General features: G+C 37.9%; 1 protein-coding gene and 1 pseudogene across 1 annotated transcript; one reads left to right on the top strand and one right to left on the bottom strand.

The window, feature by feature from the left end:
• Window positions 1-27,587, top strand: part of LOC129074251 (60S ribosomal protein L31-like) — a 234,029-nt pseudogene that overhangs the window by 93,645 nt on the left and 112,797 nt on the right.
• On the bottom strand, window positions 22,444-23,041 carry LOC129074250 (DAZ-associated protein 2-like). The gene is made up of 2 exons (XM_054577967.1): window positions 22,737-23,041; window positions 22,444-22,701 (listed from the first exon to the last, which is right to left on the bottom strand). Exons 1-2 carry the CDS (start codon window positions 23,019-23,021, stop codon window positions 22,444-22,446), a joined length of 543 nt encoding a protein of 180 aa, XP_054433942.1. The 5' UTR covers window positions 23,022-23,041.

The following is a 27,587-nucleotide window of genomic DNA, read 5'->3' as shown; positions in this document are numbered from 1 at the left end:
GGTTGAATGAAACAGAGAGAATCAGCCATTTAAAAAAAGCTAGCAGAAAACATGCAGTCAAGCAGGAAAAAAAGAAAAAAAATTAAAATGAGAATAGATTAAGGAACCTTTAAGACAACATGAAGTATAACATTCATGTCATAAAGGTACCAGAAGAAGGTAAGAGAGAGAAAAGAATTGAGAAATAATGGCAAAACATTTCCTTAAGGTGGTGAAGGAAACTGACACCCAAGTCCAGGGAGCATAGAGAGTCCCAAAGAAGATGAACCCAAAGAAACCCATACCAACACACATCATAATTAAAATATAAAAACTTAAAGACTCTTACAATCAACAAGAGATTAGTTACCAGAAAGGGAGCTCCCATAAGACTATTACACAATTTGTCAAAATAAACACTTTAGACCAAAAGGAACTGGCATGAAATATTCAAAGTGATGAAAAATAAGAACCTACAACCAAGGTTACTCTACACAGCAAAGCTATCATTTAAAATTGATGGAGAAATAAAGTGCTTCCCATACAAGAAACAGCTTAATGAGGTTGTTATCCTCAAGCCAGTATTACAAAACTGTTAAAGAGTCTTCTTGAAGAAACGAAGAAGAAGAAGAAGAAAAAGTAGAAGAAGAAGAAAACCAAATAATATATATTACAAAGGATAAAATGAGGAGAAATCACCTGGAAAACAACGGAACAATAGAGTGAGAGGAGTCTTGGAGCCGTGGACAGACAGTGGAATCAGCTTTCACACATCCTAATGGGTGAGAAGTGCGATGGAGGCTCGAGAGGGTGGGCTGGGCCCCAATGGGCACCAGCACTAGAGCGACATTGAAACGGCCTGTTGAATCTCCCTAAGAAGAACAGGGTCTGAACCATAAAGCAGGGACCCCTAAACTACAGCAGCTGAAACCAGAAAAACACACAGACAAAACGCAACCCTGAAAAGCTTAGCAGTGTCCTTGGCCAGAGACAGGTGTCTGGAAACACAGAGACGTTTCGGGGGGCCAACATAAAAATGTTCAGTGGAAGCTGCCTTCCTTGATCTCTGAGTAGAGGCAGGAGCAGAGTGGGCTGATGTCTGAGGAAAGATTAGTGAGGAAAACTTTGTGAAGAGAACTGAGAGGGTGGCCAGCGGAGCCCTGGTGATAGCTCAACTCCTACTCTGCCACTACAATCTCACACAGGATATAAGGGAATCAACAAACCTGTCTTCTGCACACTCCCCCCAGAGCTTGCACGTGTGCGGGCTGGAGTGCTCAGTGTAACGTAGCTGGCAGAAATAGTGGATCTCTGGCCAAAAGGGACACAGGACCCTTGAAGAGAGATTGGAGATGGAGGCATTGGGGAAAGAACTGGAGGAGTAGCTGGGATGCCTGGAGCTGACTCCTTCCCCATTCCACAGTCTCCATCTTGCTCAGGCAGATGACTCCCCTGAGTGACAGGAGCCTGTAAGGAAATGATAGTCCTGCCTACAGGAGGCACTACCCTGCCCTGTGGTGCATAAGCCTGACAGCTGAGGGCACGGTGACTAGATTAACATATAATTAAAACATAAAAACTTAAAGATTCTTACAATCAACAAGAGAGCAGTTACCAGAAAGGGAGCTCCCATAAGACTATTACACAATTTATCAAAATAAACACTTTAGACCAAAAGGAACTGGCATGAAATATTCACACAGACAGTAGATTCTTGGAAGGCTCAAACAAACGGTCTATTGTCAGACAGAGTCAACAACTGATATCATCAGAGGTGGACCCAGAAAGAAAAGGTAATAAAAATAAATAAATAAATATACGTGTGTGTGTGTGTGTATTTTGAGAGTGGAATCACAAAAAAAATTTTTTATGTGTGAGAGAGACTCTCACAAATAATGGGAAGGAAAAAAAATACCTCCCGAAATAGGGGAAAGGAGGAATTCCCACAGAGAGAGCTAAATGAAATAGAGGGAAAATATTGAATTCAAAACAATGGCTCTAAGGAAGCTCAATGAGCTCAGCAAGCTCAAAGAGAACTATGAGAAACTACATAGAAACTATCAGGAACTTACTGCAAAATATGTCAACCTGGAAAAGGACATAGAAACTATTAAGAAGGCACAAGAGGATATGAAGAATACCATTTCTGAATTGAAGAACACAGTAGAAGGAATCAAAAGCAGATTAGATGAAGGAGAGGATTGAATCAACACCTGGAGGACAAGGTAGAAAAAAGCTCTCAGGAAGAGCAAGAAATGGAAAAAAGACGAAAAAAGAAAGAAGAGGCATTTAGGGAAATGCAGGACAACCTGAAACTCAATAATATCCGCATAATAGGGATACCAGTAGGAGAAGACAAGCAAGGGACAGAGAATCTGTTTGAAAAATTAATGATGGAAAATTTCCCCAATTTGAGGACAGAAAAGATCCCATGGGTTCAGGAAGCACAGAGGATGCTCAGCATCACTAGCCATCAGAGAAATGCAGATCAAAACGACCATGAGGTACCACCTCATACAGGTCAGAATGGCCATCATAAACAGATCCACAAACAACAGGTGCTGGCGAGGCTGTGGAGAAAAGGGAACCCTAGTACACTGTTGTTGGGAATGCAGACTGGTGCAGCCACTGTGGAAGGCGGTGTGGAGTTTCCTCAAAAAGCTAAAAATGGAACTGCCTTTTGATCCAGTGATTCCCCTGCTGGGACTCTACCCTACGAATCCCAAAACACCAATACAAAAGAACCTATGAACCCCAATGTTCATAACAGCACAATTTACAATAGCCAAGTGTTGGGAGCAACCTAGATGCCCATCAGTAGATGATTGGATCAAAAAAATGGTACACATACACAAAGAAATACTACACAGCAGAAAGAAAAAAAAGAACTACTAGACTTCGCGACAGCATGGATGGAACTGGAGAGCATTATGCTAAGCGAAATAAGCCAGGGGGCGAAAGACAAATACCATATGAGCTCACCTATAAGTGGAACCTAACCAACAATACAAAGATGCAAGGAAAATAAGACCAGCAACACTGAAAGGAAAAGAAATCAACAGAAACAAGAGGGAAGAAGGGAGGGGGGGTGGGGAAAAGGAAGGGAAAGGACAAGTCAAGGAACATATAGCAAGGACTTATGGACAAAACCAAACGGGAAGAGCTGAGGGAGGGAAGAAGGGAGTGGGCAAGGGAAAGTGGTGGGGGGTAGGCAGAGACAAATGTATTTGAAAAAATAAATTAAAATTAAAAAATAAATAAATAAATAAATAAAAGAATGCAAAAAAGCACACTCCAAAACACATCAACAATAAAATGGCAAATATCAAAGACAAAAATAGAATCCTAAAGGCAGCATGGTAGTAACATACAAGAGAGACCCAATAAGGTTAGCAGCTGACTTCTCAACAGAAACACTACAAACCAGAAGGGAATGGAAAGAAATACTCCAAGTAATGAAAAGCAAAGGCCTACAACCAAGGCTGCTTTACCCAGCAAGGCTCTCAATTAAAATGGAAGGTGAAATAAGGAGTTTTCCAGACAAAAGAAGATTAAAATAATACAGCTAAACCAAACCAGCACTACAAGATATGCTAAAGGGACTGCTTTAAGAAGATGAAGGGAAAAAGTGAGAAAGAGAAAAACACAGGCACAAAGAGAAAAAAATGAATGTTTCTATCAATAATAGCTCTCAATGTAAATGGACTAAATGCCCCAATCAAACAATATACGATAGCAGAATGGATAAGAAAACATCACCCACACATATGTTGCCTAAAAGAAACCCAAATCTGAACAAAGGACCAACACAGACTGAAAGAAAAAGGATGGAAAAATTATTCCAAGCAAATGTGCAAGAAAAAAAAAAAAAAACAAGGGTAGAAATACTTATATCAGACAAAAGTGACTTCAAAACAAAGGTCATAAAAAGAAATCCAGAGGGACACTTTATATTACTAAAAGGAAGAATCTATCAAGAAGACATAAACATTGTAAACTTATAGGCACCCAACATAGGAAGAAGCAAATATATCAGGAAAAATCTTGGAGGACTCCAAGAAAGCTATAGACTACAACGCATTGATCATCGGGGATTTTAACACCACACTGTCAACAATGAATAGATCTTCCAAACAAATCATCAACAAGGATATTGTGGAGCTGAATGACACTGAATCAAATGGACTTAACTGACATATATAGAACCTTACATCCCAAAGAAGCAAAATATATTTTCTTTTCAAATGCACATGGAACACTTTTAAAGAGAGACCACATGATAAGACACAAAGCTAGCCTCAACAAATTCAGGAAAATTGAAATAATACCAAGCATTTTCTTGGTCTACAAGGGCTTGAAACTGGAAATCAACATCAATGAGAAAACTTAAAAACCTGCAAACTCATAGAGTTTGAACAGCACACTATTACCCAATGAATGGGTCAATAATGAGATAAAAGAAGAAATCAAAAAGTTTTGGAAACAAATGAAAATGAACATACACCAGTCAAAACTTATGGGACACAGCAAAGGCAGTCCTGACAGGGAAGTTCAGAGCAATGCAGGTCTACCTAAAAAAGATAGAAACATTTCAAATAAATCACCTAACACTACAACTTCAAGAACTGGAGAAACAACAACCACCAAATCTCAGAGCAAATAGAAGGAAAGACATAATCAAGATCAGAGCAGAACTAAATGACATAGAGAGGAAAAGAACAATTCGAAGGATCAAACAATCCAAGAGCTGGTTCTTTGAAGAGATAAATAAAATCGGCAAGCCTTTAAGCACACTAATCAAGAAAAAAAGGGAGAGGACCCAAATTAATAATATCAGAAATGAAAGAGGAGAAATAACAATTGATATAACAGAAATACAAAGAATTGAATGATGCTACTATGAACAATTATATGCCAAGAAATTTGAAAACCTGGATGAAATAGACACATTTCTAGAAAAGTATAATCTTCCAACATTGAAGGAGGAAGAAACAGAAAGCTTGAACAGACAGATAACTGCTAGGGAAATTAAAGCAGCAATCAAGAATCTCCTGGCACACAAAAGCCCAGGGCTGGATGGTTTCACAGGAGAAATTTACAAAACATTTAAAGAAGAGCTAACCCCTGTCCTTCTCAGACTATTCCAAAAAATCCAAGAGGAAGGAAGACTCCCAGACTCTTTTTATGTGGCCAGCATCACCCTGATCCCAAAACCAGATAAAGATCCTACAAAGAAAGAAAACTATAGGACAATTTTGCTAATGAACACAGAGCTAAAATCCTCAACAAAATATTGGCAAACCACATCCAGCAATACATTAAAAAGATTATCCACCATGATCAAGTGGGATTCTTCCCAGGGATGCAGGGATGGGTCAATATATGCAAATCAATAAACATAATACATCACATAAAAAATATGAGAGACAAAAACCACATGGTCATCTCGATACATGCAGAAAAAGCATTCGATAAGGAACAGCACCCATTTATGATCACAACACTCAGCAAAATGGGAATAAAGGGGCATTCCTCAATGTAATAAAGGCCATATATGAAAAACCTGCAGCCAACACCTTACTCGACGGGCAAAAACTAAAAGCTTTCCCACTAATGTCGGGAACACGACAAGGATGTCTGCTTTCACCACTTCTCTTCAACATCGTATTGGAAGTCCTAGCCACAGCAATCAGACAAGAAAAGGAAATAAAAGGCATCCAAATAGGAAAGGAGGAAGAAAAGCTACCATTGTTTGCAGATGACATGATAGTGTACCTAGAAAACCCTATAGACTCCACCAAACAATTCCTCAACCTAATAAGTGAATTTGGCAAAACAGCAGGATACAAAGTCAATATTCAGAAATCAAAGGCATTTTTGTATACCAGCAATGAAATAGAAGAAGAAGAAATCAGGAGAAAAAAAAAACAGTCGATATAGCAACAAGAAAAATAAAGTACCTAGGAATAAATTCAACCAAGGAGGTAAAAGACCTGTACACAGAAAACTATACAACACTGAATAAAGAAATTAAGGAAGACACAAATAGGTGGAAGCATATACCGCGTTCATGGATTGGAAGAATTAATATCATCAAAATGTCCATATTACCCAAAGCAATTTATAGATTCAGCACAATCCCTATTAAAATACCAATGACATATTTCACAGAAATAGAACAGACATGTCAAAAATTTATATGGAACCATAAACGACTCCAAATAGCTGCAACAATTTTGAGAAAGAGAAACAAAGTAGGAGGGATCACAATATCGGACATCAAACTCTATTACAAAGCCACTATGTTCAAAACAATCCGGTACTGGCACAAGAACTGACCCATAGACAGTGGAACAGAATAGAAAGCCCAGAAAGAAGCCCATGTCTGTATGGTCAATTAATATTTGACAAAGGGGGCAGAAGCATAAAGTGGAGTAATAATAGCCTCTTCAACAAATGGTGTTGGGAGAGCTGGACGGCTAAAAAGTTGAAATTGGATCATCAGCCGACACCATACACAAAAATAAACTCAAGATGGATAAAATACTTAAATATAAGTCACAACATCATAAAAGTCCTAGAGGAGAACATGGGCAGGAAATTCTCAGATATCCCATATAGCAATTTTTTCACTGATACGTCTCCTAAAGCAAGGGACGTAAAGGAAAGAATAAAAAAGTGGGATCTCATCAAAATAAGAAGCTTCTGCATCATATTATAAGAAAATAAGAAAACATCTTAAGCAAAATGAGAAGGGAGGCAACCATATAGGAAGATATACTTACTATTGATATATCAGATAGATGTTTGACCTCCAAAATATAGAGAGAACTCACACGACTCCATTTCAAGAAGACAAACAATCTAATTAAGAAATGCGCAAAGGATCTGGACAGACACTTCTCCAAGGAAGAGATACAGAGGGCCCAGAGACATTTGAAAGGATGCTCAGCATCACTAGCCATCAGAGAAATGCAAATTTAAACCACAATGAGATACCACTTCACACCAGTCAGAATGGCCATCACAAACAGATCAACAAACAACAGGTGCTGGCGAGGCTGTGGAGAAAAGGGAACACTAGTTGGTGGAAATGCAGACTGGTGCAGCCACTGTGGAAAGCAGTGTGGAATTTCCTCAAGAAGCTGAAAATGGAACTGCCTTTTGATCCAGTGATTCCCCTGCTGGGATTATACCCTAAGAATCCCAACACGCCAATTCAGAAGAACCTAAGCACCCCAATGTTCATAGCAGCACAATTTACATTAGCCAAGTGTTGGAAGCGACCTAAACGCCCATCAGTAGATGATTGGATCAAAAAACTATGGTACATGTACACAATGGAATACTATGCAGCAGAAAGTAAAAAAGAACTACTACACTTCGAGACAGCATAGATGAAACTGGAGAGCATCATGCTAAGCGAAATAAGCCAGGGGGCCAAAGACAAATACCGTATGATCTCACCTATAAGTGGAACCTCACCAACAAAACAAAGATGCAATGGTCATAGGAGCAGCAACATTGAAAGAAAAAAGAAACCAACAAAGTGAAGAGGGAAGGAGGGATGGGTGGTCTGTGAAAGGGAAGAGAAAGTCAAGTCAAGGAACATATTTCAAGGACTCATGGACAAAACCAAAGTGGGGAAGGATCGAGCGAAGGAAATGTGGGAAGGAGGCTCAAGAAAGTGGTCATGGGAAGGCAGAGACAAATGTATTTGAATAAAAAAGTCAATTTTTTACAAAAAGAGGCATGACTTTAATTTTTTTTTAGTTTTTCTTGATGGTTTTTGGTAACTTTGTCTATTTCTTATTGTGCTAAATTTGGCATTTTATATTTTTACCAATCTGTCCATTCTTTGAGGTTTTTAGTTTTATTTATTTAAGTATTAATAATTTTCTAAGACAAAAAAGGAATAAAATGACAATAATGTCATACTTACATATAATTACTTTAAGTGAAAATGGACTTAATGTTCTAATCAAAAGATATAGGGAAGCTGAATGAATAAGAAACAAGACCCATTTATATGTTATCTACCAGAGATTAACCTCAGAATGAAAGATAGACTTAAAAAATGAAAAAATACATTTCATATACATGAATTTTTTTTAAAGCTGGGGTACCAATACTTATATCAGAGAAAACAGGCTTCAAAACAAAGATTATATTGAGAGTCTAAGAAGAACACCACATAATGATAAAGGAAGCAATCCTACAAGAGAATGTAACCATTGTAAACATTTATCCATCCAACATAGGAGCACCTAAGTATGTAAAGCAAATCTTGATTGACTACTGGATTTAACTACTGGTTTAACACTATTTCACACCCTCCTCCTACCTACCCAGCTCTCTATTCCTACCACATGGCTTATAGTTAGATTATTTCACAAATATTTATTAAAGTACCTCCTATGTGCTGGCACAGTTTTATGCCCTGGTGAAATAATAGTGGACAAATAAAATATTCTTCACTGACTCCATGGAACAAACATTTAAAAAATAGTGATAAAAAGTAATACACACATAGTAGGTGATTTCAACACCTCATTGATATCACTGGAGAAATCTTTCATTAAAAAAAAAATCAACATGGAAATAGCAGCTGTAAATGACATACTCTATCAAATGGATTTAATTTATATCTTCAGACCATTCCATCCCAAAGCAGCAGAATGTACATTATTTTCAGGAGCACATATTTTCTAAAATAGATCACATGCTAGGACACAAAGCAAGTCCCAATAAATTTATGAAGATTGAAATTATATCAAGCATTTTCCCTGACCATAATGGTATAAAATTGGAAATCAATAACAAGAAAAAAAAAACCCTGAAAAACACACAAAGACATGCGGTTAAATTACATGTGAATAAACAATGAGTGGGTTAACAAGATCAAGAAAGAAATCCCAACATAACTCAAAACAAATGAAAAGGAGAACACAACAACCCAGTATCCATGGGACACAGCAAAGAAGTCCCAGGAAGAAAACTGATAGGATTACAAGTTACTTCAAGAAACCAAACAAAACAAAATCTCAAATAAATGATCTAATTTACATTTAAGGAAACCACATAAAGAACAACAAAGTCTAAAGTGAGTAGAAGAAAGGAAATAAAAAATCAGAGTAGAAATAAACAAAATATCCTAAAAAAGTATATAAAAATCAATAAAATGAAGAATTTCTTCTTTAGAAAGACAAACAAGAAAGAAAAACTGTTAACCAGACTCATTGAGAAAAAAAGAGACTAACCCAAATAAATAAAATTACAAGTGAAACAGGAGAGGTAACAACTGCCACCACAGAAATACAAAGGATTATAAGAAAATATTATGAACAACTATTTGCCAATAAATCAGACAATCTGGACAAAATGGATAAGTTCCTAAAAACATACAGTCCTCCAAAACTAAGTCAGAAAGAATAATAAAATCTAAATGGACTGAGTACAACAAATAAACTTGAAGCAGTGATTAAAAAAAACAAACAAACAAACAGAAGTTCTGGCCAGATTGCTTTACAGGTTAATCTACCAAACATTTAAAGAATTAACACATATTCCTCTCAAACTATTCCAGAAGATTCAAGAAGAGGAAAGACTCTCAAGCTCATTTTACAAAGCCAGCAAGTGTCTTAATTCCAAAACCAGATACATTACAAAGAAAAAAAATTAAAGATCAGTACCTCTGATGAACATAGATGCTAAAATCCTCAATGAAATATTAATAAGCCAGATCCAGCAATACATAAAAAGATCATAAACCATGATCTAGTGAGTACCATGATCTACTCTGAAGATTTTAGGTTGGTATAATTTCCACAAATCCATAAACATGATATACCACATAAACAAAATGAAGGATTAAAATCGCATAATCATGTCAACAGGTATAGAAAGAGTATTTGATAAAATCTGGCACTGATATATGATAAAAAGTCTCAGCAAAGTGGAAATAGAGGGAACATACCTAAACATAATTCTACCAAAATATGTTGGTAGAGTTTTCAATTGAATTAAAAAATGAATTCAGTGAAGTAGCAGAATACAAAATAAATATCCAGGAATAAGTCTTATTTTTATACATCAATACTGATTTATCAGAATGTGAAACTAAGAAAACAATCCCAGTTACAATTGCATTAAAAAAATACCTAGGAATAACTTTAACCAAGGGTATAAAAGACCTGTATTCAGAGAATTATAAGATATAAGAATTATAAGAAGTAAGAAATTGAATAAGATACAAATAATTGGAAGCATATACTGTGTTCATGGATGAGAAGAATTAACATCATTAAAAACTCCATATTCCACAAAGCATTCTATAGATTCAACACACTTCCTATCAAGGCAACAATAGTGTCACAGAACTAAAAATAGTATTCAAAAAAATTATATGGAACTACAGAAGAAACTAAGTAGCCACAGTAATCTTGAGAAAGAAGGACAAATTTGGAAGAATTACATTACTTGATATCAAACTATAATACAAGGCCACAGTAATTAAAACAGTATGATAATAGTATAAAAACAGACATATAAACCAATGAAACAGAACAGAGAGCCCAGAAATTAACTCATATTTTTATGGTCAATTAGTATTTGATAAAGGAGGCAGGGACATACAATGGGGTAAAAGTAATATATTTAATAAGTGGTGGTGGAAAAATTGGACAGATATGTGCAAAAAGAAAAAAATGAAACTAGACCACATTTTTATACCATACACAAAAATAAACTGAAACTGGATTAAAGACTGGGATGTAAGATACAAATCCATAAAAATTTTAGAAGAAAACATAGGCAGTAAAATTTTAGACATTTCTTTTAGCAATATTTTTTTCTGATATGTCTCCTTAGGCAAGAGAAGCAAAAGAAAAATTAAAGAAAATTTTTGCATAGCAAAGGAAATGATCAATAAAATGCAGACAGCCCACTGAATAGGAAAACGTTTTTGCCTATAATACATCTGATAAGAAGTTAATATCCAAAATGTGTAAAGAACTTATACAACTCTATACCAAAACAAACAAACAAACAAACAAAAAAGCAACAAGAAACAAACAATCCAATTAAAAAAATAAAGGACCTAAATACAGACTCTTCTACAAAGACATACAGATAGCTAAGAGACATATGAAAAGATGCTCAATGTCACTACTCATCAGATAAATGCAAATTAAAACCACAATGTGATATTACCTCACACCTGTCAGACTGGTTATCATCAGTAAGTCAATGAATGAGTGTTGGGGAGGAGGTGGAGGAAAGGAAACTCTTGTGCACTACCAGTGGGAATGTAGACTGGTGTAGCTGCTATGGAAAACAGTATGAAGTTTCTTCAAAAAATTAAAAATAGAACTGCCTTGTGACCCATCAATTTTTCTTATGGAAATATATCCAAAAAAACACAAAACACTAATTCAAAATAATATATGCACCGCTATGTTTATTGCAGTGATATTTACAATGTGAAGATATGGAAATAGCCCAAGTGCCCATTAGTAGGTGAGTGGATAAAAAGCTGCAGTATATTTACACAATGAAATAATAGCTATAAAACAAGGAAATATATTAACTTTTGTGACAGCATTTATGTCCTGGAGGATATTATGCTAAGTGAAATAAGCCAGAGGGAGAAAGACAAATATCCTATGATTTTACTTATATATCAAATATAATGAACAAAATAAAGAAAAAATCAAAATAGAAACTGACTCATACATACAGAGAACATACTGACTGTTGACAGAGAGAGGGGCTGGGTAAAAAAGATGAAGAGATTAAGCAAAAAAGAAATACTCATAGACACAAACAACAGTATGATGACTACCAGAGGGAAAGGAAGATGAGGGGAGAGAGAAGGGTAAAATATAGGTAAATGGTGATGGAAGGAGGCTTGGTTTTGGATGGTGAACACACGATATGATATACAGGTGATGTATTATAGAACTGTACACTTGAGGCCTATATAATTTTATTAATTTTTCACCTCAATAAATTCAATGTGTTTTTTTAAAGAAAATATTTGTTATTTTCTGTAAGGCTTAATTCTTTCTGGATATTTGTGTCCTCTCTATAAGAAATAATATTGTTTTGCTTCCTTTACAGAGTTGCTCTGTGGATAAAATAAAATGATGCTTATATAAGCAGTTTATTAGTGGCAAATCTACAAACATACCCATTCTTCATATGAGTTTAAGCAATAGGTAAGGTTTCTCTTTAGCCTGTGACCCCCCAGTTCTAAGTGAGCTGTGTTTCTTTCTATGTCAGCTTAGAAATAAGACAGTCCAGTAAGTGCTTTACCACCCTTGCTCCCCACCAAATTTTTTCTGCTGCTAGGAATGCCTCAAGTGCCCCACTTTCCTTGCACTCCCTGCAAAACCTCTCAGCACCAATCTCAGAACACTTTTAGAAGCAAACTATTTCTGCTCTGGATTGTGGAACTGTGGCACTCAGTTACCTAATTTTAGGCCATAGCAGACTGAGCTTGAATGCTAATGTACCTAAAACAAGCACTTTCTCAATCAAGGACAGCCTTAACATATCTAAATGTAAGCAGGAATAAATTTTTCTATATTATAACTACAGTCACCAGAATAATAAATTACTAAATGACACAACTTGCCTTTTTTTTTTTTTTGAATGCTTATTGTTACAGAAATTACTTGAAATTCACTTATTTTAGAAATCACCATAATGGGGAGTTCTTAGAAACTTGTGGTTTGATTTGGGAGCTAGAGAGGGGCAATATCAGGAGTTAACTGTTGATCCACATTGTTGGGATTATGTCTGCTCATGTTTGGTTATCACATAACACTCCTCATTTTGCTGGAGTTGTGTAGACTGAGGAAGGGCCAGTCCTTCCTCCCACAGCCCAACTCTTTACTTTTCTTTGCCCAGGATGGAGGCAAGAGGCAGCCAGATCATCTGTTTGGGATTGGAAGGACTACTTATGTTCTCTCACATTTGAATGTAAAGAGAATGTAATGGTGTAAATGCATTGTGATGTAAAAAACCTGGATACCTAAATAAATTGGACGATGGACCGCATGAAAAAATTTATAGACATCAGAAAGCAGGTAGGTAATTTTGCTGCCTTTGGACATGCTAAAATCTATCTCTATACTTTTTCCATGTTGTTACCTGCCTGTAATCCCAAATACCACATCTGACAATCTAAATCTTTTCTACTTCCAATTTCCATCTAAATTCCTCTTACTTTCAAACAAAACAAAACAAAACACCTCTCTTTACTAAAATGCTGGATATATCCCCAAACCTAACAATTCAAGGTGTATTGTCATATATTGCTTATTTATTTTTCATGGGCTTTAACCACAATAGCTAAAATACTTGAAATCTGCTCTACCCAACACACATCATTTCTCAAAAAGTACTATGAAAACCTCTGAGTTTCTGAGACCAGCTCAGGGGGTCCACAGGCTGCCATTTTACAATAACTGGATTTTCCTTGTAAATTTCAATCAAACAAAACCCCTGTACATGAAAACAGAACTGAATGTGGAAGATACAATATTTTTGTATTGCATTAAACCAAGCATTTGTAAAAATGTAAAACAATGCAATTCACTATTTTTGTTTTAAAATATATACTTATTTTTTAAATTTGTGATTTATGTAAACATATATTAGAATCACTATTTTTATTTCAACACATTTAAAAATAAATCTTTTTAAAACTTTAGTTTTACTTTACAATATTATAAATATCAACAGTTAACAATCCACATACACAAAAACTATTTGAACTCCTCAATGATTTTTAAGAACTGAAAGGGGTCAAGAGACCAAAATATTTGAGAACCCTTATCCTATTTCACTGCAGCATTTTCTTTTCTTTTGAGATTGGGACAGTTCTGCAAATAACCATGATATACAAACATGTGTTCATAACCAGACTGAGTATGGTGTAAAGAAGATGTGAACTTTGAGCACCAGACTTTTTGATATAGAGAGATGGAGATTTTTTCCCTGCTGTTTTAAGATTGATGTGTGTATGTGGTATAGGGTATGAGAAAGAGTGAGAAAGTGATTTTGAAAAGATAAGTTGAATCAAGCACAGTAAGGTAGGTGCAGAGAAATATGTTCCCTCTCCCCTCTGGGTCCTTCACCATTCAAGCAGAATGTATTAGGAAAGGCTAGGGTCTGCTATAGTTAAGCTAAATGTTAGCGGCTTAATCCAACGTGATAGTCTCCAGAGACAACCAAGAGCAGTACCCTCCCTCTGTGTATGCCCATGATGAACCTCTGCTTGAACTGTGCTGGACTTGTGACCAACAGCATATGCTGGTTTAAAGCATGGTTCTCAAGAGGCCTAGCAGTTTCTGTTTTTGCTCTCTTGGAACACAGCCACCATACTGTGAGGAAATCCGCATTCTTCTGTTGGAGAATGTCTCTGGAAAAATTATAAATTGCTGTATTTTAGCAACCACATTTTGGTGTGTTTATCTAGCTAGAGAGAATTAAATCAGTACAAGATTTATTTAATTTTATTTTTTATTAATGAATTTATTTTTTCAAATACATTTGGTTCCACCTTCCCCCCACCACCACTTTCCCCGCTGCCTCCCCCCTCTCCCTCCTTCAGTCTTTCCCCACTTTGGCTTGGTGCATGAGTCCTTGCTATATGTTCCTTGATTTATCCCTTCCCATCCTTTTCTCCCACCCTCCCTTCCCTCCTTCCCTCTTGTCTCTGTTGGTCTCTATTTTCTTTGAGTGTTGCTGGTCTTATTTTCCTTACATCTTTGTTCTGTTGATTAGGTTCCGCTTATAGGTGAGATCATACGGTATTTGTCTTTGGCCCCCTGGCTTATTTCGCTTAGCATGATGCTCTCCAGTTTCATCTATGCTGTCGCGAAGTGTAGTAGTTCTTTTTTACTTTCTGCTGCATAGTATTCCATTGTGTACATGTACCATAGTTTTTTGATCCAATCATCTACTGATGGGCGTTTAGGTCGCTTCCAACACTTGGCTAATGTAAATTGTGCTGCTATGAACATTGGGGTGCTTAGGTTCTTCTGAATTGGCGTGTTGGGATTCTTAGGGTATAATCCCAGCAGGGGAATCACTGGATCAAAAGGCAGTTCCATTTTCAGCTTCTTGAGGAAATTCCACACTGCTTTCCACAGTGGCTGCACCAGTCTGCATTTCCACCAACTAGTGTTCCCTTTTCTCCACAGCCTCGCCAGCACCTGTTGTTTGTTGATCTGTTTGTGATGGCCATTCTGACTGGTGTGAAGTGGTATCTCATTGTGGTTTAAATTTGCATTTCTCTGATGGCTAGTGATGCTGAGCATCCTTTCAAATGTCTCTGGGCCCTCTGTATCTCTTCCTTGGAGAAGTGTCTGTCCAGATCCTTTGCGCATTTCTTAATTAGATTGTTTGTCTTCTTGAAATGGAGTCGTGTGAGTTCTCTCTATATTTTGGAGGTCAAACATCTATCTGATATATCAATAGTAAGTATATCTTCCTATATGGTTGCCTCCCTTCTCATTTTGCTTAAGATGTTTTCTTATTTTCTTATAATATGATGCAGAAGCTTCTTATTTTGATGAGATCCCACTTTTTTATTCTTTCCTTTACGTCCCTTGCTTTAGGAGACGTATCAGTGAAAAAATTGCTATATGGGATATCTGAGAATTTCCTGCCCATGTTCTCCTCTAGGACTTTTATGATGTTGTGACTTATATTTAAGTATTTTATCCATCTTGAGTTTATTTTTGTGTATGGTGTCGGCTGATGATCCAATTTCAACTTTTTAGCCGTCCAGCTCTCCCAACACCATTTGTTGAAGAGGCTATTATTACTCCACTTTATGCTTCTGCCCCCTTTGTCAAATATTAATTGACCATACAGACATGGGCTTCTTTCTGGGCTTTCTATTCTGTTCCACTGTCTATGGGTCAGTTCTTGTGCCAGTACCGGATTGTTTTGAACATAGTGGCTTTGTAATAGAGTTTGATGTCCGATATTGTGATCCCTCCTACTTTGTTTCTCTTTCTCAAAATTGTTGCAGCTATTTGGAGTCGTTTATGGTTCCATATAAATTTTTGACATGTCTGTTCTATTTCTGTGAAATATGTCATTGGTATTTTAATAGGGATTGTGCTGAATCTATAAATTGCTTTGGGTAATATGGACATTTTGATGATATTAATTCTTCCAATCCATGAACGCGGTATATGCTTCCACCTATTTGTGTCTTCCTTAATTTCTTTATTCAGTGTTGTATAGTTTTCTGTGTACAGGTCTTTTACCTCCTTGGTTGAATTTATTCCTAGGTACTTTATTTTTCTTGTTGCTATATCGACTGTTTTTTTTTTCTCCTGATTTCTTCTTCTTCTATTTCATTGCTGGTATACAAAAATGCCTTTGATTTCTGAATATTGACTTTGTATCCTGCTGTTTTGCCAAATTCACTTATTAGGTTGAGGAATTGTTTGGTGGAGTCTATAGGGTTTTCTAGGTACACTATCATGTCATCTGCAAACAATGGTAGCTTTTCTTCCTCCTTTCCTATTTGGATGCCTTTTATTTCCTTTTCTTGTCTGATTGCTGTGGCTAGGACTTCCAATACGATGTTGAAGAGAAGTGGTGAAAGCAGACATCCTTGTCGTGTTCCCGACATTAGTGGGAAAGCTTTTAGTTTTTGCCCGTCGAGTAAGGTGTTGGCTGCAGGTTTTTCATATATGGCCTTTATTACATTGAGGAATGCCCCTTTATTCCCATTTTGCTGAGTGTTGTGATCATAAATGGGTGCTGTTCCTTATCGAATGCTTTTTCTGCATGTATCGAGATGACCACGTGGTTTTTGTCTCTCATATTTTTTATGTGATGTATTATGTTTATTGATTTGCATATATTGACCCATCCCTGCATCCCTGGGAAGAATCCCACTTGATCATGGTGGATAATCTTTTTAATGTATTGCTGGATGTGGTTTGCCAATATTTTGTTGAGGATTTTAGCTCTGTGTTCATTAGCAAAATTGTCCTATAGTTTTCTTTCTTTGTAGGATCTTTATCTGGTTTTGGGATCAGGGTGATGCTGGCCACATAAAAAGAGTCTGGGAGTCTTCCTTCCTCTTGGATTTTTTGGAATAGTCTGAGAAGGACAGGGGTTAGCTCTTCTTTAAATGTTTTGTAAATTTCTCCTGTGAAACCATCCAGCCCTGGGCTTTTGTGTGCCAGGAGATTCTTGATTGCTGCTTTAATTTCCCTAGCAGTTATCTGTCTGTTCAAGCTTTCTGTTTCTTCCTCCTTCAATGTTGGAAGATTATACTTTTCTAGAAATGTGTCTATTTCATCCAGGTTTTCAAATTTCTTGGCATATAATTGTTCATAGTAGCATCATTCAATTCTTTGTATTTCTGTTATATCAATTGTTATTTCTCCTTTTTCATTTCTGATATTATTAATTTGGGTCCTCTCCCTTTTTTTCTTGATTAGTGTGCTTAAAGGCTTGCCGATTTTATTTATCTCTTCAAAGAACCAGCTCTTGGATTGTTTGATCCTTCGAATTGTTCTTTTCCTCTCTATGTCATTTAGTTCTGCTCTGATCTTGATTATGTCTTTCCTTCTATTTGCTCTGAGATTTGGTGGTTGTTGTTTCTCCAGTTCTTGAAGTTGTAGTGTTAGGTGATTTATTTGAAATGTTTCTATCTTTTTTAGGTAGACCTGCATTGCTCTGAACTTCCCTGTCAGGACTGCCTTTGCTGTGTCCCATAAGTTTTGACTGGTGTATGTTCATTTTCATTTGTTTCCAAAACTTTTTGAATTTTTCTTTTATCACCCTATTGGCCAATTCATTGTTTAATAGTCTACTCTTCAGTCTCCATGAGTATGCAGGTTTTTGAGTTTTCTCATTGATGTTGATTTCCAGTTTCAAGCCCTTGTAGTCCGAGAAAATGCTTGCTATTATTTCAATTTTCCTGAATTTGCTGAGGTTTGCTTTGCATCCTATCACGTGGTCTTACTTTGAAAAAGTTCCATGAGCTTTTGAAAAGAATGTGTATTTTGCTTCTTTGGGATGTTAGGTTCTATATATGTCAGTTAAGCCCATTTGATTTAATGCGTCATTCAGCTCCACAATATCTTTGTTGATGTTTTCTTTGGAAAATTTGTCCATTTTTGACAGCGGAATGTTAAAATTCCCTACAATCAGTGTGTTGCTGTGTATATATTTTTGAAATCATCCAAGATTTTCCTTATATATTTGGCCGCTCCTGTGTTGGGAGCATGTAAGTTTATAATATTTATGTCTTCTTGTTGGATTCTTCCTTTATATATTAAAAAATGTCCCTCTGGGTCTCTTTTTTTGGCTTTTGTTTTGAAATCTACTTTGTCTGATACAAGTATGGCAACCCCGGCCTTTTTCTCTTGCCCATTTGCTTGGAATATTTTTTCCATCCCTTTACTTTCAATCTGTGTAGGTCTTTGGCTCTGAGGTGGGTCTCTTGTAGGCAGCATATGTGTGGGTCATGTTTTCTTATCCATTCAGCTACCCTGTGTCTTTTGATTAGGGCATTTAGTCCATTTACATTGGGAGTTATTACTGATAGAAACCTATTTATTTTTCTGTTTGTACCTGTGTTTTTCTCTTTCTCATTCTTTTCCTTTATCTTCTTAAACCAGTCCCTTTAGCATATCTTGGAGTACTGGTTTGGTAGAGATGTAGTCTTTTAACCTTCTTTTGCCTGTGAAACTCCGTATTTCCCCTCCCATTTTAATTGAGAGCCTTGCTGTGTAGAGCAGCCTTGGTTGTAAGCCCTTGTTTTTCATTACTTGGAATATTGTTGCCATTCCCTTCTGGCCATAGTGTTTCTGTTGAGAAGTCAGCTCTTAGCCGTATTGGGGTTCCCTTGTATTTTACTCTTTGTTTCTCCCTTTCTGCCCTTAGGGTTCTTTCTTTTTCTTTGATATTTATCATTTTAATGATGATGTGTCTTGGAGTGGGCCTCTTTGGGTTCCTCTGAATGGGGCCCTCTGTGCTTCTTGGACCCATGAGACCTTTTTCTCCTCAAATTGGGAATATTTTCCATCATGAACTTTTAAAGAAGTTCTCGATCACTTGCTCCTCTTCTTCCCCTTCTGGTATCCTTATTATGCAGATATTATTGAGTTTCAGGTTGTCCTGCATTTCCCTAAATGTCTCTTCATTCTTTTGCAGTCCTTTTTCCATTTCTTGTTCTTTCTGGGAGCTTTTTTCTACCTTGTCCTCCAGGTGCTGATTCAATCCTCTGGTTCATCTAATCTGCTTTAGTTTCCTTCTACTGTGTTCTTCAATTCAGAAATAGTAATCCTCATATCCTCTTGTGCCTTCTTGATTGTTTCTATGTCCTTTTCCAGGCTTATATATTTTGCAGTAAGTTCCTGATAGTTTCTGTGTAGTTTCTTATAGTTCTCTTTGAGCTTGCTGAGCTCATTGAGCTTCCTTAAAGCCCTTGTTTTGAATTCAATATCTGATAGTTCCCTTGCCTCTATTTCATTTAGCTCTCTCTGTGGGGATTCCTTCTTTCCACTCATTTGGGGTGAACTTCTTTTTCTTCCCATTTTTGTGAGAGTCTATTATTACTATTATTATTATTATTATTATTATTATTATTTTGCTTCTGCTTCAATTGATCCATCTATATTTCCTGACTTTGTGGATTAAACTTCTATGGTAGTAGGCTGGTCTTTTTATTTATTGATTGATTGATTTACTTTTCCTTTTGGGTCTGCCTGTAAAGATGTCTGTTGTTGACCTTATTTGATGTTGGGCTGTTTGTTTACGCCTTCCAGGAATCTACTGTCTGTGTCTGTCTCCTATAATTGTCAATCTGGTCACTCTGTCCTCTTCTGTCAGGCTTGGGCACCACAGGGTGGAGCAATGTCATCTGATTGCTGGACTATCATGCCCTTATAGACTGCTGTCACTCAGTGGAGTAGTCTGCTTGAGCCAGATGGGGATAATGGACAGGGGAAGAGTCAGTACTGTGACTCCCCAACACCTCTGTCTCCAGTCTCTCCTTCAGGGTCTTTGGGCAGCTCTGTGAGCCCTTTGGCCAGGGATCCGCTATTTCTGCGGACTGTGTTGTAATCGCGGGCCAACTGGCTCCCACTCCCTCTTTTGCCTCATTGGGGGCTTGGCCTGCTTGCACAGAATGGAGACTACAGAATGGAGAGAGTGTCAGCTTCAGGAATCTTGGCTAATCCTGCAGCTCTTTCCCCAACACCTCTGTCTCCAGTCTCTTTTCAAAAAGTCCCCTTTGGCCAGGGATCCTCTATTTCTTCCAGCCAGCCTGCACTCATCCCCAAGCCCACAGGTGCACAAGCTGTGTGTGGAGTGAACAAAAGGCAAGTTTATTGATCCACTTATGCCTGAGCAAGATGGTAGCTGCAGAGTGGGAAGTGAGTTATCACCAGGGCTTCGCTGGCCACTGTCTCAGTTCTCTTCACAATGTTTTTCTCACCAGTCTTTCCTCAGGCACCAGCCTACTCTGCTGCCACCTCTACCCAAAGATCAAGGAGGGCGGCTGCCACTGCAAATTTTTGCGTTGGACGTTAAAATGTCTCTTTGCATCTCTAGCCGCCTGTCTCTGGCAGAGAGCGCCCCTAAGCTTTTCAGGGTTGCATTTTGTCTGTGTGTTTTCCTGGTTTCAGCTGCTGTAGTCTAGCGGTCCCTGTTTATGATTCAGACCCTGTTCTTCTTAGGGGGATCCAAAAGGCCATTTCAATGTCCCTCTGGTGCTGGTGCCCATGGGCACCCAGCCCATCCTCTCAAGCCTCTGCTGCACTTCTCACCCATTGGGATGTGTGAGAGTTGAATCCACTGTCTGTCCGTGGCTCCAAGGCTCCTCTCCCTCTATCGTCCCACTGCTTTTCAGGTGATTTATCCACTGTTTAGTCACAATTCCAGTTTGGTTTTGGGAGGAAGTCAGCATGACTCCCAGTCACTCCTCCACCATCTTTTCTATCTCACAAGGTTTATTCTTTTTTTTTTAATTTATTTTTTCAAATACATTTGTCTCTGCCTACCCCCTACCACTTTCCCTTGCCTCCTCCTTCCTTCCCTTCCTCAGCTCTTCCCCTTTGGTTTTGTCCATGAGTCCTTGCTATATGTTCCTTGACTTTCCCCTTCCCTTCCTTTTCCCCGCCCCCCTCCCTCCTTCCCTCTTGTCTCTGTTGATTTCTTTTCCTTTTAGTGTTGCTGGTCTTATTTTCCTTGCATCTTTGTATTGTTGGTTAGGTTCCGCTTATAGGTGAGATGATATGGTATTTGTCTTTCGCCCCCTGGCTTATTTTACTTAGCATAATGCTCTCCAGTTCCATCCATGCTGTCGCAAAGTTTAGTCTTAATCGTGCTACCTGTTCAACAAGCATTGGCAGGTAAGTCGTGTTCCCTAGGGTCAAATTGGAATCCATATTAATACAGATACAACCTTGTAGTAGCTACCCCATCTATAATACAAGGCCTCTTTGTCACTGCAGTCAAGGAGGAGGACAAGGAAATGTGTTTAATGTGCTGGAAGTGAATCCCATCTCTTCTGCTTATCTCCCGTTAGCTAAATCTGGTAACATGGTTCTAATATCTGTGATGGGGGAAAACTATGTAATCTTCTCTCTTGCTCTGAAAGGAGAAGAAAACTCAATATGGATGAGCACTAGAATCTGTATTACAGACTCATAAGATAGTGTGCAAAGTGCTAGAATAAATAAAAATGTGTTCCACTATGGATGTGTCAAGAAAGTCTGCTTAGGTGAGCTAACAGCTGACTTTACAGTGAAAGAATAAATAGGAGTAGGGCAGTAGAAAAGGAAAGTAAGGATCTGGCAGTCAGAGGAAGAAGCCCACATGGCAGCAAAGAGAGACAAGATGAAACACAGCACACTCTGATAATGGTAAGAAAAACAATTGATGAGAACTTAAGTTAATTACCTATAGGTGAAGGTTAACATAAAATGTTTTGAAGGGCCTCATATCTCATATACAATGGTACTAAGCTCCATTCTGTAGGTGACATTGACTCCAACGGAAGAATTTGAAAGAGAGACAATCAGGCTATTTAAGGAAGAAACTGTGGAAGTAGGAAATGGGTTAGAATAAAAAAAATGACAGAAATTAATATGATGATAGTACAGTAATTTAGATGACATAATAGAGAATTGATGTGAAGGGCAGATTTAAAAGATAATTTCAAAGCTGAATTGATAAGAATAAGTGATTATAAATATAGAATAGATAGAAAATAAATGATACAGTATTACTCCAGAGGAATTCAAGGAATATCCTTAGGGCTGCTTCACCCATATTCATTTTATGAATGGATACCTCCCTTACCTCAAAATACTTTAGGGAGGTATTGCTACCATTACATGGTTTCTTATTAAGTTTGAAAAGTGCCTGAAAGTTTGGGCACCAGAAAGACACCCCAACAACATGTGTCTTAAACTACAACTTCAGGTTAATATTACTAGAGCAGTTACATTGTGAGAAGTGCTGACGGTATGTGATGTCTTTCCCGGCACAGAGAGGGCCTTGGTTCTTCACCAGATGGTATAGCCACCATCTGTGCCACCCATGAAGAAGTTCCCCTTTCGCTGAGTTATGAGGACATTGGCTCCCTGCATGACTGCAAGCTGAGCAGCATCGGGAGGGCATCCTGGGGGTGGAAGAGGAATGTTGCCAGCAGTAGCCCCAGCTCCAAACCTGGCACCTGGATCATACCCTCCTTCCACCAGCACTGTTGAACCAGGTGGATAAAAGGGGCCAATTGGATAATAAGCCATAGGGACTGTGGAACCTAAAGGTGCAACAACCACAGACTGGACCATGGGAAGATACAGTGAGGTGCCAGGAAATGCAGCTGACATCATGGGGACTGTGGCAGCCCCTGGATGCACAAAGCTTAGACAATAGACCTCTGAGTAGGCAGGTGAAGCAGCAGCATAGGGTGGAGCCTGAGGAAGATGCAAGATCTGAGGGTACACTGGATTCCCAGGAGGCTGCACAGGGTAGGTTGGCTGCATTGGATATTGACCTTTGCTGTTGATGGTGGCTGCAGGTCTGGTTAGGCTCTGCGTCCCGGATGGTTATTTTTTTCATCCTCTTCCTGTTTGTAGTCACTTGTGGAGTAATACTGTACCATACGGGTCTTTGATTTTAGTAATAAAACATCAAATTAGGTTTGGAGAGAACTTTGATCTTCCTAAGAATTAAACTTGCCAAATTATTTTGATTGGTCTTTAATCTCCTTTAAGCCTTTGATTTATATTACTTGTTATAAATGCATTAGTTGTCTGCCTTTCCTTTTCCATCCTTTATCTCACATCCCACCCTCAGCCCATCTTCCATTCCCTCCCAGCAATCTCCATTGAATCAATGGTGCAGGACAGAAAGCCAGTCAGATTAATTTCTTTCTCTTCTTGCACTTCCCCCCACTTGCCATCTTTTATTAGTCTTTCACAAGGATCCTCTGAAACTCTCTCTGTGCCCAAGACTAGACTCCATTACTTCTTATGCATCTCCTCAGGAAAAAGAGGGGGGTGCCTTTGGACCCTCCTCATAGGTTGTCTCTTCAGACATGAACCAAATCCAAATTTGCTTTGGTGTCAGAAAAACTGAGCTTGATTGAATAACAGATACTAACACAAACTGTACTGTAAACAACAGTTTGTTTAAAAGGTGTGTGTGGGCAGGGGTCAATAAGGAGGATGCATTTCAGAAGCCTGATGACTTCAGAGCCAAAATTAAGGGGAATTTTCAAACCAAAAATTGGTTACCATATATTGTCTCAGTGTCTGATGCAGCCACTCGTGGCTCCCAAGAATTCCTCAGCTGGGTTAATGGGGTCATATTGTGAATGCCTCATTGCAAAATGACTCGAGTCCAGCAAAATCTCATTAGGGTTAACAATATTTCAGGGATCCTTAATATTTTAAATTTTAGCAATTAGATTTTATTTTATTTTATAATTTCAGTTCATCTAAATTGTGTTTTATACATGTGATGTTGGACTGTACCATTGAGTGTTATGGAAGTTCAGAATTGTATGTCTCTCTCTACACTGTGGTGCACTTAACTTGTGGATTTTTTTATACTAAAAACATAGAATAAAGACTATTTTGAAGATTTGAATAAAGTGATGAAGTTACATTACACCTCACTTCAAGGATTCTTTAAAACTAACTAACTAAATAAATAAATAAGAGGAAAGAGTCAGCAATAGCTATGACATTTATTGCTTAAGACACAGCATTAGAAATGATCAAGTTTATGGTAAAAGGGGAGAAAAGACACTGGCAGGGTCAACTTTGGACATACTAAAAGCTTGAAGTGCCTATGGTAAATACAAATGAAAAAGGGATTCAGGATCGAGCAGATAACCTTGACTTTGGGACAGCGTTAGAGATGGAGCACACAGATAGAAATCAGTCAGGGAGACCCAGAGAGAAGTACTTCACAAACCCTGGAGAATCCCAGCTCAATGGCAGAGTAGGGAAGGGACATCCTCAGAGAGAATTAGTGGTATTTTACTGAATTCACAGAGGTTGTACTGGAATATTGATGTAAAGGTACAGTATGGTTATTTAAATATGTATTGAAAAGTATGCTATTAAGCATATTTTACAATAGCCAAGTTTTGGAAGCAACCTAAATGCCCATTAGTAGATGATTGGATCAAAAAATTATGGTACATATACACAATGGAATACTACACAGCAGAAAGAAAAAAAAAAGAAGTACTAAACTTTGAGACAGCATGGATAGAACTGGAGAGCATCATGCTAAGCGAAATAAGCCAGGGGGCGAAAGACAAATACCATATGATCTCACCTATAAGCGGAACCTAACCAACAATGCAAAGATGCAAGGAAAATATGACCAGCAACATTGAAAAGAAAAGAAATCAACAGAGACAAGAGGGAAGGGGGGGACAGGGAAAGGGAAGGGAAGGGGAAAGTCAAGGAACATATAGCAAGGACTCATGGACAAAACCAAAGGGGAAGAGCTGAGGGAGGGAAGGTAGGAGGGGGCAAGGGAAAGAGGTGGGGGGGAGGCAGAGACAAATGTATTTAAAAAGTAAATAAATTAAAAAAAAGAAAAAAAAAGAAATAACTCATTGTAAAATGGAAAAAAAAAAGAAAAGTATGCTATTAAAATGTACAAAGACTGCTGTTGTAAGGCAATAAAGTTGTAAGACTTATCATTTGTTCCTTAATGAAGATTTTATAGTTGAAGATAGTATGTTTCATAAAAAATGCATTTTAATAAATATAACAACTTCATCATTAAAGATCATAAACTCTAGGAGTTGAAGGGGATAGACATGTCCATCTTTTTTTTTTTTTTAATTATTTTATAAGGAGAAGGTGAAGAGTAACATTTTGGCTTCTGGTACTCTGCATCATCTGATATAGGTGCCTGCCTGCACTAGATCCCTGAAGTAAGTAGCTAAATAAGTAAATCAATCCAAAGTAGAAATAGTGCCTTCCTTCAATGTTTTCGCTGATACCAAGTTGAAGATTATGGTTTGGCTGAACACATCACTGGCTACCCAAGCAGGTTCTTTCCTTCTCCTCCTTTGGAAGGATGGGTTTACTGAACTCTGCTTGAGGCCCAAGGTTATTTTGATGTAGCCAGTCTAAGGTCATTAGACAGGAAAACCGTCAATTGATCCAAATTATAGAAGTATATGTCCTGGCACTAAATTTAATATGCTCTTGGGTTTCAGAAAAGGAAAAACAAAACCCCAAATTCCTTTTTTTTTCTTTTGGGATTCATTGCTAACACCATTTTGTTTAAATTTCATAGATTTAAGTTTCATCAAAGTAGAATTTATGTAACATTATATACCAGATAGTCACCGCCATGGAAGTTATGGAGTACTTTATTGCCAAAGTGAGCCTTGTGGGTTTCACAATTACAAAATGAAACACGGTTGTTTATATAAGGTTTCAGCTACAGACAATGTAGAAATTTGGTAATGTGGGGTTTACTGCCTCAAAGACAAATCTACTTTATTTTTTAAAATGCCTTTTAGAAATGTATTGAGGGTGGGAGGTGGGGGTGGGTGGAGCTGGGGAAAGTAGTGGCAGGAAAATGGAGACTAATGTATTTGAACAATAAAAAATAATAATTAAAAAAAGAAATGGATACCCTTAGTATTAAAATTTGAAGTTTGAGAAGTACAAATTGAGGGGCAAGATATTATATATTTTTAAAAATATTTTGTTTATTTTTAGAGAGAGTGAAGGGAAGGATAGAGAGGGAAAGAAATATCAATATGTGGTTGCTTCTCACGCGTCTCCCACCAGGGACCTGGAGTGCAACCCAGGCATGTGTCCTGACTGAGAATCCAACCAGAGATCCTTTGGTTTGCAGCCAGCATTCAGTCCACTGAGGCACACCAGCCAGGGCTAAAACATATTTTCTATAAACAATCTCTATTTTTTAAATTATTTTTTAAATTTATTTACTTTTTAAATACATTTGTCTCTGCCTCCCCCCGACCTCTTTCCCTTGCCCCCTCCCTCCATCCCTCCCTCAGCTCTTCCCCTTTGGTTTTGTCCATGAGTCCTTGCTATATGTTGACTTTCCACTTCCCTTCCCTTTCCCTGCCGCCACCTTCCCTCTTGTCTCTGTTGATTTCTTTTCCTTTCAGTGTTGCTGGTCATATTTTCCTTGCATCTTTGCATTGTTGGTTAGGTTCCGCTTATAGGTGAGATCATATGGTATTTGTCTTTCGCCCCCTGGCATATTTCGCTTAGCATGATGCTCTCCAGTTCCATCCATGCTGTTGCGAAGTTTAGTACTTCTTTTTTTCTTTCTGCTGCGTAGTATTCCATTGTGTATATGTACCAGGGTGTTTTGATCCAATCATCTACTGATGGCATTTAGATTGCTTCCAACACTTGGCTATTGTAAATTGTGCTGCTATGAACATTGGGGTGCATAGGTTCTTTTGTATTGGTGTTTTGGTGTTCTCAGGGTATAGTCCCAGCAGGGGAATCACTGGATCAAAAGGCAGTTCCATTTTCAGCTTTCTGAGGAAATTCCACACTGCTTTCCACAATGGCTGCACCAGTCTGCATTCCCAACAACAGTGTACTAGGGTTCCCTTTTCTCCACAGCCTCGCCAGCACCTGCTGTTTGTGGATCTGTTTATGATGGCCATTCTGACCGGTGTGAGGTGGTACCTCATGGTGGTTTTGATCTGCATTTCTCTGATGGCTAGTGATGCTGAGCATCCTTTCCAATGCCTCTGGGCCCTCTGTATCTCCTCCTTAGAAAAGCATCTGCCCAGGCCCTTTGCCCATTTTTTTATTGGATCGTTTGTCATCTGTGAGTGGAGTCGAGTGAGTTCTTTATATATCTTGGAGATCAAACCTCTATCTGATGTATCATTAGCAAATATATTTTCCCATACGGTTGGCTCCCTTTTTCATTTTGCTGATGTTTTCTTTCACCATGCAGAAGCTTCTTATTTTGATGAGGTCCCACTTGTTTATTCTTTCCTTTATGTCCCTTGCTTTAGGAGACATATCAGTGAAAAAATTGCTGCGTGGGATATCTGAGAGTTTCCTGCCAATGTT

The sequence above is a fragment of the Pteronotus mesoamericanus genome, unplaced genomic scaffold (assembly GCF_021234165.1).
Source record: "Pteronotus mesoamericanus isolate MK-2021 breed Mesoamerican mustached bat unplaced genomic scaffold, CSHL_Meso_final contig_48, whole genome shotgun sequence".
Lineage (NCBI taxonomy): Eukaryota > Metazoa > Chordata > Mammalia > Chiroptera > Mormoopidae > Pteronotus > Pteronotus mesoamericanus.
The sequence above is the reverse complement of the archived record's forward strand: the minus strand, read 5'-3'. Positions and strand labels throughout refer to the sequence as shown.

What these genes read in the sequence shown, in the direction of transcription:
- LOC129074250 (XM_054577967.1), bottom strand. Translation starts at nt 23,021, where the DNA reads ATGCAGCCAACCTACCCTGTGCAGCCTCCTGGGAATCCAGTGTACCCT. An exon ending in TTTATCCACCTGGTTCAACA is followed by an intron (nt 22,702 to 22,736) that starts GTGCTGGTGGAA and finishes TCCAGGTGCCAG; the next exon opens with GTTTGGAGCTGGGGCTACTG.